General features: G+C 37.9%; 1 protein-coding gene across 4 annotated transcripts in view; it reads right to left on the reverse strand.

Annotated features, from left to right (window-relative positions):
- Positions 1-12,477, reverse strand: part of LOC121315873 (ensconsin-like) — a 50,704-nt gene that overhangs the window by 12,124 nt on the left and 26,103 nt on the right. For 3 of the 4 annotated variants that reach the window (XM_041250426.1, XM_041250423.1, XM_041250422.1), the window contains exons 5-8: positions 8,854-8,968; positions 7,471-7,581; positions 5,892-6,002; positions 874-987 (exon numbers count right to left, since the gene is read on the reverse strand). In XM_041250426.1, coding sequence (XP_041106360.1) covers positions 874-987; positions 5,892-6,002; positions 7,471-7,581; positions 8,854-8,968 — 451 coding nt within the window. The remainder of the gene's footprint in view (positions 1-873; positions 988-5,891; positions 6,003-7,470; positions 7,582-8,853; positions 8,969-12,477) is intronic. The other variant, XM_041250425.1, reaches the window with a different exon arrangement.

The raw sequence follows: 12,477 nt of genomic DNA on the forward strand, positions 1-12,477 counted from the left end.
GCCCTTCAATAAATCAAAGACAGATGTACATATCTACTTTTTAAAATTGCAGTTTACAGTGACGGTTAAGCTACGCACAGCAACTACTATTAATCTGAAACATGTTATTGATCAGAAAGCACTGCAAATTGATTAGAAATGCACTTGTTAGGTTTAGGTGATTTTACTACTATGAAAAGAGGATTGGTGAAAAGCCACCACAGTAAAAGCAATGCAAAACCATTAAACCCAGGCAAAGCAGAGAGTTATAGAAAAGGTCATGCAGTTAAAATCCAAACACACCATTTAACATGTATTTGTAATACATTCGTAAAAGTAACAAATAAACAAACAAAAACACTTCAATATCAAAAGTCAAATCACACACAATAAACTTTAATATTAAATAAGATTATAGAAAAAACTAAACAGATAAAAGATAAGACAGACTGATGATAATAAGTAATATTAACTTCTAAGTTTATTATTGAAGGCTTTGGTACAACTATATGTTTACATGTTGCCATTACTACATACCAACAACATATCGGGGGCATCCAGGTTAAGTATTTACACAAATGTATTCTGCACCAATCACATTACATTGTTCATTTCTTTTTGGTGTTTCTACTACTTTAAAACAGAGGGTGTTCCTAAAATTAACAATCATGCTGTGATGACAAATGTGTCACCATACCATGAAGGTTACTGTGGTCTTCCCCTCCTTCTGTGCTAAGAGCTGGAAAACCATACATAATGCAGTAGAGGGATGACTGCACAAACTACAAGCTAATGAGGAGTTCTCCAATCTAAACACTTAGTCCATAGAGCATACTGTGCCAAATCATTCGCTAACAGCATGTAAATCCCATTGAGAAAAAAAAAAAACTATACCTGTCTCTCCAGACAAAGAAACAGCACTTCTGCTCCTTGCCAGATAGGAATGGGTCGGGGTCAGCAGTCGACTGACAACGTTGCTCTCCCAGGGGCTGAGCTGCAAGCGACATGCTACAAAAAAAAAAAAAGTGGCTACAGGGTGCACAAAAGCTTTGGAACAACATAAAAAGCAGCCTGTGAATTCATATTTCAAAAACAAAAACATTAATAATGCTGGTCGCATGATTCCTGCAAATTGCAAAAAAAAAAAAAGGATGCAGCAAACATCAACCCAGATTACCGTTTAGACATGTTTAAAAGCAATACTATCATACTGTACACGCTTGCTGAGCACACAAGTGATTTTTAAAAAAGGTCCAAAATCTAGTGAGCAACAAAACAAAAATGCTTGCCAGGCATTAGGCTTGTGGATTTCATGTATGCAGAGTATGCTAAATTCCTAAAGAAGAATACATTTGTTAAAAAAGTAAAATATACAGAGATTATGCAAGAGAAATGTATTCAAATTATGCTATTCAAGCTTAGCATTTGCAGTGGTTTACATGTACGAAACTGGTCTGGAAATCATTTCTAGCTGCTAAAGGCAGTTAGTGTTCCAAATACTCTTTAAAAATCACTGAACATCTAAAATGGGGTCTCATCAATTGCTGTACAGGCCTTGCTTTTTCATGCTGCCCCTAATAAATTTATTACCAACTGTGTACTCTGTGTGATTACATTGACTCAAACTCAATATACTGAGACTAAGATTTTCAACTGAAATTTGGCATCCCGTGGATTTTGATCAAGTAACAGTGCAACCTGTAATAAATAATACAATCACCAGGGATTTAATGATCAGGGAAAGTAGGTTGAAAATAAAAACTTTAGTCTGTACTTAAATATGAATATTTTATATTCCCTCATTACATTTGTGTATTTTGATTACTAATCTCGCCCTCTCCCGCTCGCTCTCGTGAGAAGGGCTTGCAGAGAGGTGGAACGCCGGTGCGGTAGGGCCAGGAAATTTTAAACTATTTATTTAGTCTGTTTTGATAGTTACTTATTTGTTCTTTTTGAGGTGTGTGTTTGTTTGTTCATAGATTAGTGGTGTTCGTTTGTGTGTAGGTTAGTGGTGTGTGTTTGGAGATGCTGTAATGGGGTTTCATTCAGGAGGGCTGGGGGCTCTCACCCGCTGACACGGGGTCCATTGCCTGCCTGACCCTGGGGTTTCGGTGGAGGAGTGCCTGCTGGCAGTAGGAGAGGTGGTGAGGTTTGAAAATATTAGGTCAGCATCAAGAATGAATAAAGTGCTGGTACCATTTTTAGTGGAGGTGACCATGGTAAATAAGCTGGTAGAGGAAGGCTTTACAGTAAAAGGTGAATTTGTTCACGTTTCCCCTCTAGCAACCCCGGTAATGAAAAATACAGCTACTACCGAGAATGGTGAAGAACCATTCAATGTAGTACTTAAAAAGAAAAGATTTAAACAGAAGGCTGCAGAGCTGCCGGATGGCAGAGCGCAGCCAGTGCAGTACTCTGAACCCATGCAGATAGAGACTGCGAGCTCCAGACAGAGCGTCAGTCCCTCCCAATGCGGAGGAAGAGAACACAGCGGAGGGTGAGCCGGGAGCGGTGCAAGACTCTCCGCTGGCTGAATTTCAGCCACCTGAAACAGTTACGGCTGTGGCAGAGACTGGTGTCAAGGAGTCGGAGAGAGCTGCGGAGCAGCGGATTCTCGGGGGCGAGCGAGAGGACAGCACGGAAGAGATGGAGGGGGAGCTCTCTGACTCCTCACTTATCTCAGACATCCCTGATAGCCAACCGGTCAGTAAGAAAAAATTATATAAAAATTAGTATATAAATTATTTTATGAAAGAAACAAAAGGGAAAAGGGGAGTAGAAATAGAGTTTTTTCCCTGATTTAAGGTTATTCCTCCACTCCACTCACGTTATCACAAGGAAGGCAACAATAGAAGAATTTGATCAGCCAAAACGTTATAGATTAAAAAAAAATGTTCAGAAAATTAAGAAGGATTTTAACAGTGATTCAAAATCTCATGTTTAAAAATGGCTGTTTTATGCAACTTCTTTTATTGCTTGTTTTAGTCTGTTAGTTTTTTTTAGCCATGATGGAGAAGTGCGTTTTTGTTTCTTTCAATCTAAACAGCTGTAGACAGTCTTAAGAGGGCACAACTAGAAGAGTTTTTAGAGCAGAAGCAGGCGGGGATGGTGTTTCTGCAGGAAACGCACTGTGATCATAATGAGGAGGCGTGGCGAGCGGAGTGGAAGGGGTTGTGTGTGATGAGTCATGGCGTTAGTACTAGTGCAGGGGTAGCCGTGCTTTTTAAACCCAGCCTAGAGACACTTTTACTAGATATGGAAGAAATAGAGAAAGGAAGGGTTTTAAAAGTTAAAGCTAGGCTGGGCAGTACAGTGTATGTTTTTATTAATATTTATGCCCCCAGTAGGGGGGGGGGACTAATTTTATTTTTTAAGAAATTAAACCAAGCTCTTTTTAATATTAATAATAAAGATGATGTGGTAGTAGGAGATTTGAATTGTACTGTTAATTTTAATATTGATAGAAATAATGATGAAGCTCATTGATAAGGCTCATTGGAAGAGGCTGGCCGGCTTCCTCCTCAATAGAGTTGGGGGGGGCTGGGATTAGGAAAACACCTGTTTTTAATTGAGAACACCAGTTTTTGTAAAGCAGGACTTCCTCCTTTTTATCAAAGTATTTTAAATGCTTGACAGCTGGTGAGGGTGGCAAGGGATGTGGAGTCCTAGACAGGGCAGGACCTGTTTGAGGAGCCCCAATTTTTTAATCCACTCTTTCCAGTTAAGTTACTCCAGTCGATGACGCTCTGTGCCAGTTTTTTTTAAAAGCAGGTGTAACCAGGATGGTCCACCTGTTAAACCTTGAGCTCTCGTGCTGGCTAACTGCCTCCCAGCTAACTGCACAGCTAGGCTGGCACTCAGAGAGACTTGTAGAAAGACTAATGGGCGAGTTGAGGGGCTGCCTCTCCCCACGACTCAAGGCAGTCCTGAGGGAGAAGCTGTCCAGAGGCACAGAGCAGAGACAGCTTTCCATATTTCCAGGGATGATTGTGTCACCAGCAGTAGGTGAGGAAGGAGATGGGGGTGGAGAGATTGGAGGGACTTTACTTAAATTGCAGAATGTGGAGGAAATTGTCTTTCACACAATGAACAGTAAAAATATATACAAACTGTATGTTAAAGCCATGGAGTATAGTAGGCTAAAGGGTCTGGTAGACTCCAAGTGGAGAGCTCATCTGTCTGTAGAGCAGGGGCACAGGCTGGTGTGGAGGGTGCTGTATAAGCCGCCCCTCGCCAAGAGAGTGGGGGACCTGCAGTGGAAGATTCTACACTGCATTGTGTCCACAGGCAGGTTTCTCCATAGAGTGGACCCCAGTATCAGTGAGCAGTTGCTTTCTGCTCAGCAGAGGAAACTCTTTCATGCCTACAGTGAGTGCAAGAGGCAGCGGCCACTTTTTCATTTACTGCAGGGAATCCTGAATAATTCAGGGGTTGTTTTAGTAAGGAGCTTTTTATTTTTGGGGTTCTGTACAGTTTTAAAATGAAAAACAGGTGTGTTGTTATTAATTTTTTAATTGGACAGGCAAAATTGGCTATTTTAAAGACAAGGAAAAATCAGCTCTCTGGTTCTGGACTGACCAGTTTAGTGGTTCAGTTCAGGGTGCTCGTAGTCAGCCAGATCAGAGTAGAGTTTGACTATTTTTAACTGGTCAGTAACCTGGAGGACTTCCAGGAGAGGTGGTGTGTGGGAGACGTGTGCTGTGAGTGAGGAGGGGGAGCTCCAGTTTTTGTTGTAATTTTAATTTATTTTTACAGTGTTTTTATTTTGACTTTAATCTGTTTTTAACAGGAAAAAAAAAACACTTTTTTATTGATTTTTTTAATGAGCCTTTTATTGTGTTTAAAATCTGTTTTTAAGGAGAACATGATGTATTTTAGGATTTTTTAATTCTGCTGAGACAGTAGGAATCTTTTTTGTGTTTTACCTTTATTTGTATTTTAATGGATTTTATTTGGAACGTTTAAATAAAGGATCTTAAAAGTCAAAAGTCTCTCTCTCTCTCTCTCTCTCTCTGTCAGTGGTGTTAAAAGTTGGTTATGCTCCTTTCATAAGGAAATGTGGACACTATAAACAAGCAATTGTCATGCACTTTTGTTTATTTGTCAAGGTTGGGCAGGCTAAAAGTCTAATTTGACCTTTGAAACCTGTCTGTTTTCCTTACAATGTATTCAATCAATGTCATCTAACGTCAGTGGTTTCTAGGTTAAACACTTTCAAGTAAGCACTAGATATGAGTCCCATTTGGCTTTTCCACTTCTAGTAATATTAATGTATAACTTATAGCTTTTAAGGAACAAACCAGTATTATATTGCAATACTAGGACTGTAGAAAGAGAAATGCAAGGCAGGTGCTGAATAGTTTAGAGAAAGCTATACTATTATTTGTTTACTTAGCAGATGCCTTTATCCAAGGTGACTTACATTGTTCACACATCCTAGTCTCTGTATCAGCTGCAGAGTCACTGACAACAACATCTCACCCGAAAGACGGAGCACATAGTTAAGTGACATGCTCAAGGTCACGCAGTGAGTCAGTGAGTGAGCTGGGATTTGAACCGTGGACCTCCTAGTTAAAAGCCCTTTTATTTTACTTCAGTTTTATTGCATGCATGTATACAGTAGTACTGTAAAGTTGCCTTAGGTTTGATGTGCTGGTATTGTAAGAGACTTAGATTCAAAAAAACCAAAAAAAACAACAATAATAATAATAATAAAAATAAAGAATTTTGTAAAAGCCATCAGTTTACTGAGATTTGGCTGCATACTAATGCTGGTGAACTGACCTTATAACTATTAGATAATTTGATAAAAAAAAAAAAAGGTCTCAAATCAACACTGATGACTTCCAGACAGTTTCACATTCAATATTAAAGTGATTAAAGTGAATGCTACTTAAAACTCTTTCCAATACATTTTTGTTCCACAGGAACACCTGGCTGTGGATCCTGAGAGGGCTTTCCTCGGGAGGAGGAGCGTGGCTTTGACTGAAGTTTGATAAAGTTCGGAATCCTTTTCTGTAAGGCTGTTCAAATAAATCAAACAAGTTATTTTAAAAGTCCCAGATATCAAGACGACATTTCTACCTGTCTAACATTAACACCAAACACTTGGATGAAGTTATCATCCTGCAGGTAACATGTCAAAAGTTAGATCAACAACTACAGCATAAAACAGGTTAATGACTAACAATCCATTCTCAAAGAAATGGCGCAATTGCTACAAATGGCCTGTAACTTATACATTAAAGAAAATGTAATTATAAATTACATTCACATGGTTGTTAATGTAAAAACAATATGCGCTGTTTACAGTGAGAGCGTGTATAGGTGTCATTGTCACTTTGTTTTTCTCAGTTTCTCACAAGCCTGCTTCAAATTATTACGGTAGCCTTAACTTAACACCAACCAGGTCCTTAACCCAATTAAGCAAATGAACACAAACTTAAAATCCTTCTCAGGAGACCAGAGGAAATCGAGACCAAGCAGGTGTGAGTCGTGGTGTTGGAAAGGACTACAATAGTACTACTTTATATCCTACTATACTTTTTTGTTGGAAAATAGTTACCTTTTGTGAAATAATATGAAACTGACAATTAAAAAATGTAATGGAAAAAACACCACCACAAAAGCATCCAACGCCAGTTGTAAGAATAAAAAATAAAGGACACAATAAGTATAAATGCCATTTTTACACTCTTTGGTCTTGTAATACTTAACATGGCACAAGTATTCAGAGAATGTATGTCTCTGTGTTCCCTTGACTTGTATATAATAATAATAATAATAATAATAATATAGAAACACTGACAGTTTTTAAAGTTTGACATCATGCAAAGAACACAGTATGATGTATCAGCGGAAATGGGTACACATTACAATGGCCATGGCTGACAACAGTAAGATGAAGCGTCTGTACAACATAAAAGATTTCAGCAGCCTTTCTTGATTTACTATACACCTGACACAATGAATATAAATATATATTTTAAGATCAGAATCAGTGTTTGTTTGTCATATCGTGCCCTGTTCCTAACAAAAATCCTGGTAATTCTGAACTGGCTTTCCAACACTTTGGGCTATTCATTCATTCATTCATTCACATTAGGGTAACATTACTGTAAAAAACAACTTAAACACACATTTGAAACCTTGATTCCTGCAGTCTTTTGAAAACCAGTTGGTGTTATTTTTAAGTAGCACTTTGGTGACTAGAATTTTACTTCCGGGACCTCGAATCCTTTGTGGATTTTCACAGGTAATCGAAATGGGAAAACGAGAGAACAGCAAAAAAACACCCCACAAACTTTCTCAGGTAAAACTGAAACACTACGATGGGTAAGGTATGATACTGGATCTTTACATTATCCTTGTTTTCATTTGCACCTAGCTAGATTATAAATTATCCCTTATTTAAGGAAAGTAGCTTCTCATACACAAGACTAGTTTAAAATGTTAGTTTCTCCAAATTTAAAACAATAATTGAAACTGTACCTCTGTCTGGAGCATTTAATAATGTTGCAGATGAGGAGGAGAGCCGCTTGCTAATGACTGGATCAACATGTTTCGAGAGGTTCATGGTGGAAACAGACCGCCGGTCTGCATCTAAAACAAATGGAGATAATGGCAGGTGACAGGTAAAACCCAAACTTTTGTGATATTCTAAACACCAAAAACCACCGGTAATCAGGTATTGAGGAACAATTCAGACCCTTCCAATGACTTTTAGGAATAGATCTGATTTACGCAAAACTGAAGATTGGCTATTTGTGTTTGACAAGGCAAAGCTCTTTCTAGTACATAGCATTTCAGAAAATCTGATACCGATATCAGTACAGATTACAGTGCTTCAAGATTCTCAAAAGAGCAAAACTTGAAAGATGTAAGGCTTATGAACTTCTGTTTTTATGCCACATAGTAATAATGTCCTACCATGAATACAAAAAGGAGTAACTTGAGTTGTATAATGACAATAAATGAATAATTTTAATAATTCGGTTTCTCGTTATTGGGCTTTTATGTCTACTTAGTAAAAAAAAAATGTAAAATGTGTGGAGCTAATTTTTGCTGCACTGAAAACCAAGCTTAACTTCACTCGTAATCTCACTGTATTCATCTAATATATAATATACTATTCATTGGTATATTAACTGTGCCAAATAGAAAATGCCAATCTACAAAAGTATGTTTATTGGAAAGTCTCTAATCTAGGTTTCTACTCTATCTATGTACTCCAATTGTAAGCATGTAGGTGCCAGTTAGCAGATGCCCTACTCGCTAAGTTTGAGATATATAGATGGAGAAGTGGATATTCACATTGCATTTTTGTTCCATATCTGCAAAAACCACAAGCACCTTGGAAGTGGTGCTCCAGGTCTGCTGAATCGAGAAAGGGGAAAGAGGATTCAATAAAACCTGGCCAAGACAAAAATAAAAAATAAAAAAGGTACAGCCAATGCAAGACGATGAAAGTTTTTTAAAGAAAGAAAGAACAAAGCAAATAAAATAAAATAAAAAGTTTAGCACAGCAAGACAAACAGGAAGGACATGTGTTTAAATGAGAAAAAAATCTTCTCAAAAAAGGAATGCTGTGGAGATGTGTTTCAATAACGCAAATATGCGTGGAACCCAGTCTTTAAAATTTAGATCTTCTGTTGTACACAGAATTTAATAGATAGCTGGATTCTGTATTTGTCAATTTATCTGAAATTTCAAAAGTACCGAAAAACAACAACATGCAAGAGAGACCTCATTTTGATTTAAAAACGACTACTTCTCAAGCTTTAATAAAGCTTAATATCTTTCATTCTTTTAAGTGATGTTATACACAAAACATTTTATGATGTGAAAGCAATGCAAATAAAATCCTCTATTTACCACTGGAGTTGATGGTGCTGTTGTGCATTGCTCCTCCCCATGACCACCTGTTGGGTTTTTGTTTTGCTTTTTGGCTTCTCTCGGTCGTCCTTCGAACAACAGCTTCATGTCGCTCCTTTGGAATTGAATGCAAAGACACATGTTAGAAAACTTTTTAAACATCAGTTGTTGCAATGTGATTCTACTGTACCTTCAGGTAATGTGTTTAGGTAGTTGCTTTACTTATTTTTTTCATAACTTAAGAGCATTATCTAATACTTCAACAACAGATTATTATTATCATTTATTTCTTAGCAGACACCATTATTCAGGGCGACTTAAGTTACAAAATATCACAGTACAAAGTATCACATTACAAAATATCACACTGTAAAGTATCACACTACAGATAAGAGCAGTTGCAAAGTACAATAAAATCAGTAGCAAAAGATAAAATTCAAATAAAAGCAGAAAATAGAGGGGAAACAGCCAGAGAGCAGAGGTGTTGAGAAGAAAAGAGAAGAGATGAAAGGGAGTACCAGCAGGGGCAGCAGCCTGGAAGAGGTGAGTGGGGAGGAGGTCTAGAGGACATGTGGTGGGTTTATGGCTCTGGAGCAGGGAACAAAGATCAGAGTCCGAGGGGGGCGAGAAGAAGGGTGGAATAGTAGGGGTTGCAGAGGGTGATGGTGAGTGACTGAACAGAGGACGGGTGGGGAAGGAGACAAGGTAGTGAAGAGTTTGTGGATGTATGATTTTAGAGGAGAAGGAGGCAGTCATAAGCAGAGTCATAATTTGAGGCAGATCAGGCCCAGAACAGGACCAGAACAGGCCTGGAAACAAAGTACTGCTGATTTACAATATGCCTTTGGCCAGGTGTTGGATACATGCTGTTGAAATGAAACACCACCAGTATTTAAGAGTAAAATAAAAAGGGTAATATTTAAACAATACTGTGATGACACTGGTGTGGCAGTATTGAACAGGGGATACATTAAAATATCAACATATCTCATGCCAACTAGTGGTGCTGGAACAATTGTTATAGTGGGGATGCTGAAAGCCATTGAACACAACTGTGTACGAAGGAAGCCTTGCGTGCCAGTGTCATTTTTTTTTTTTCATGAGTTTCCTTTACAGGAATAGGATAACTTGTGTTTTTAGTATTGCTTCACAAAGCAGCACCCCCAGTTTGCGGTATTTGTGACAAGCTGATTTTAGCAGGTCCTGCACCAAACTCAAATTTCAGATGGGTCATCACCACTGTATTTCCATTCACTGCCTAATATTTAATGTCTTAAATTATTATTTGTTAATAATAACTTATTAATTATTATTATTCGACTCAGAAATGTCTCCTAGACCTAGACTTCAATAACCATATAATCTAACCAAAGCTATAAGTTCTTCTCAACCAGGTTTCTGGCAGTGCATTGTATTTCTCTCCTCAGCATCTTTGCATGTATTGCTGAGAGATGTACTGTATGTATGTGGTGTGAATAAAATCAACTGATGGGATCTCTTTTTAGTCGTTCCTGTAGTAAGCTTGAAAATGAGATAGCTTGACAGATATTTAATCTCCTTGTGTGATTACTGCTTACTAGATGTAAGGTCTTATTTCAATACAGATCTTTGCAGTCAGCCATTTGACTTTCATTGAGACTTTCTACTACATTTAGACCAATGTACATGAACTGTAAATCTTAAACACATTAGCTATTTTGCTACCCCTCTCTTTCATTAACTGCTTTTAAAATCAGAGCACTGGAGACTATCTACATGTAAATCGCTTGTTTAAATTATTAACATCAAACAATTAATTATTTATAAAATGTTATAGTTATCTAAGGCAATTACCAAAATACGGGTTTCTAATGTCACAGTAAATATTTACAAACGATTTGAAAAAGCTTTTTCTTGTAAAACTTTGTCTTTTCAGGCTGAGAGCATTCAGTTCCATGCCATGGTTCTATCTGCCACAGCGATTTCAAATCAGACTTGTTCATTTCAAATGTGACTCCCTAAACTCCAGTTAGAACAGACAAAAGTGGGAGAGGGGTGTTGACTCAGGCAGTGGCAAAATTACAGGCATTTTTGCAGAGGGAGTATTTTTAACATCAGGTAGATAGATTATGTGTACAATTAGACATGCTTAAAATTGAAAAAGTAGAGCACAACACACAGGCACGCTAAAGAGTCAAGAAGTGCAGTTAACATATTTAATGGCTGGTGAAATACAATTCAAATGTTGCTGCAGTATGCCCACAGTTTTGTCACTTCAAATCTTTTCACAAAACAAACATTCAAACTTTTAAGCTGCAGTCTCCAGTACAAAAGCACATCATAATAAAACACATCTGCAGGTGAAAAATGCTAAAATAAAAGTTGCTACATTAAATTTAAAATTATATATATATATATATATATATATATATATATATATATATATATATATATATATATATACACACACACACACACACACACACACACACACACACACACATAACAGTGCCTACATACACACAGTGCCTTGCAAAAGTATTCAGACCCCTGACAAATTCTCTCATATTACTGAATTACAAATGGTACATTGAAAGTTCGTTCTGTTCGATATTTTATTTTAAAACACTTAAACTCAAAATCAACTATTGTAAGGTGACATTGGTTTTATGTTGGGAAATATTTTTAAGATATATAGAAAAAACTGAAATATCTTGCTTGCATAAGTATTCAACCCCCACACATTAATATTTGGTAGATCCACCTTTCGCTGCACTAACAGCTTTAATTCTTTTTGGGGTAAGTATGTACCAGCTTTGCACACAGTGTCAGAGTGATTTTGGCCCATTCTTCTTGGCAGATTTGCTTCAGGTTGTTCAGGTTGGTTGGACTACGCTTGTGGACCGCAATTTTCAAATAGTGACACAGATTCTCAATGGGATTGAGATCAGGACTTTGACTGGGCCACTGTAGGACATTCACCTTTTTGTTCTTGAGCCACTCCAGTGTTGCTTTGGTCTTGTGCTTGGGATCATTGTCCTGCTGAAAGGTGAATTTCCTCCCAAGCTTCACTTTTTTAGTGGACTGAAGCAGATTCTCTTGCAGTATTTTCCTGTATTTTGCTCCATCCATTCTTCCTTCAACTGTAACAAGATGCCCAGTCCCTGATGATGAGAAGCATCCCCACAGCATGATGCTACCACCACCATACTTCACTGTAGGGATGGTGTGTCTTGAGGAAATGGCAGTGTTAGGTTTGCGCCATACATAGCGCTTTGAGTTTTGGCCAAAGTTTTAGATCTCATCTGACCACAAAACCTTTTTCCACATCACAGCTGGGTCACTCTCATGCTTTCTGGCAAACTCCAGACGGCTTTCAGATGGTACTTTTTGAGTAACGGCTTCTTTCTTGCCACCCTCCCGTACAGTCCAGTGTTATGAAGAGCTCTTGATATGGTTGACTGGTGAACTCTGTAGTTCCTTCAAAGTGATTGTTGGCCTCTCTCACAAGTCTCCTTCCAGTTTTGAGGGACGGCCTTTTCTTGGCAGTGCCTGGGTGGTGAGATTTCTTTCATCGGTGCAAACCAGGAGCTTCCACAGCACAGGGGTTGAATATTTATGCAAGCAAGATATTTCAGTTTTTTA

The sequence above is a fragment of the Polyodon spathula genome, chromosome 5 (genome assembly GCF_017654505.1).
Source record: "Polyodon spathula isolate WHYD16114869_AA chromosome 5, ASM1765450v1, whole genome shotgun sequence".
NCBI classification, from domain to species: domain Eukaryota; kingdom Metazoa; phylum Chordata; class Actinopteri; order Acipenseriformes; family Polyodontidae; genus Polyodon; species Polyodon spathula.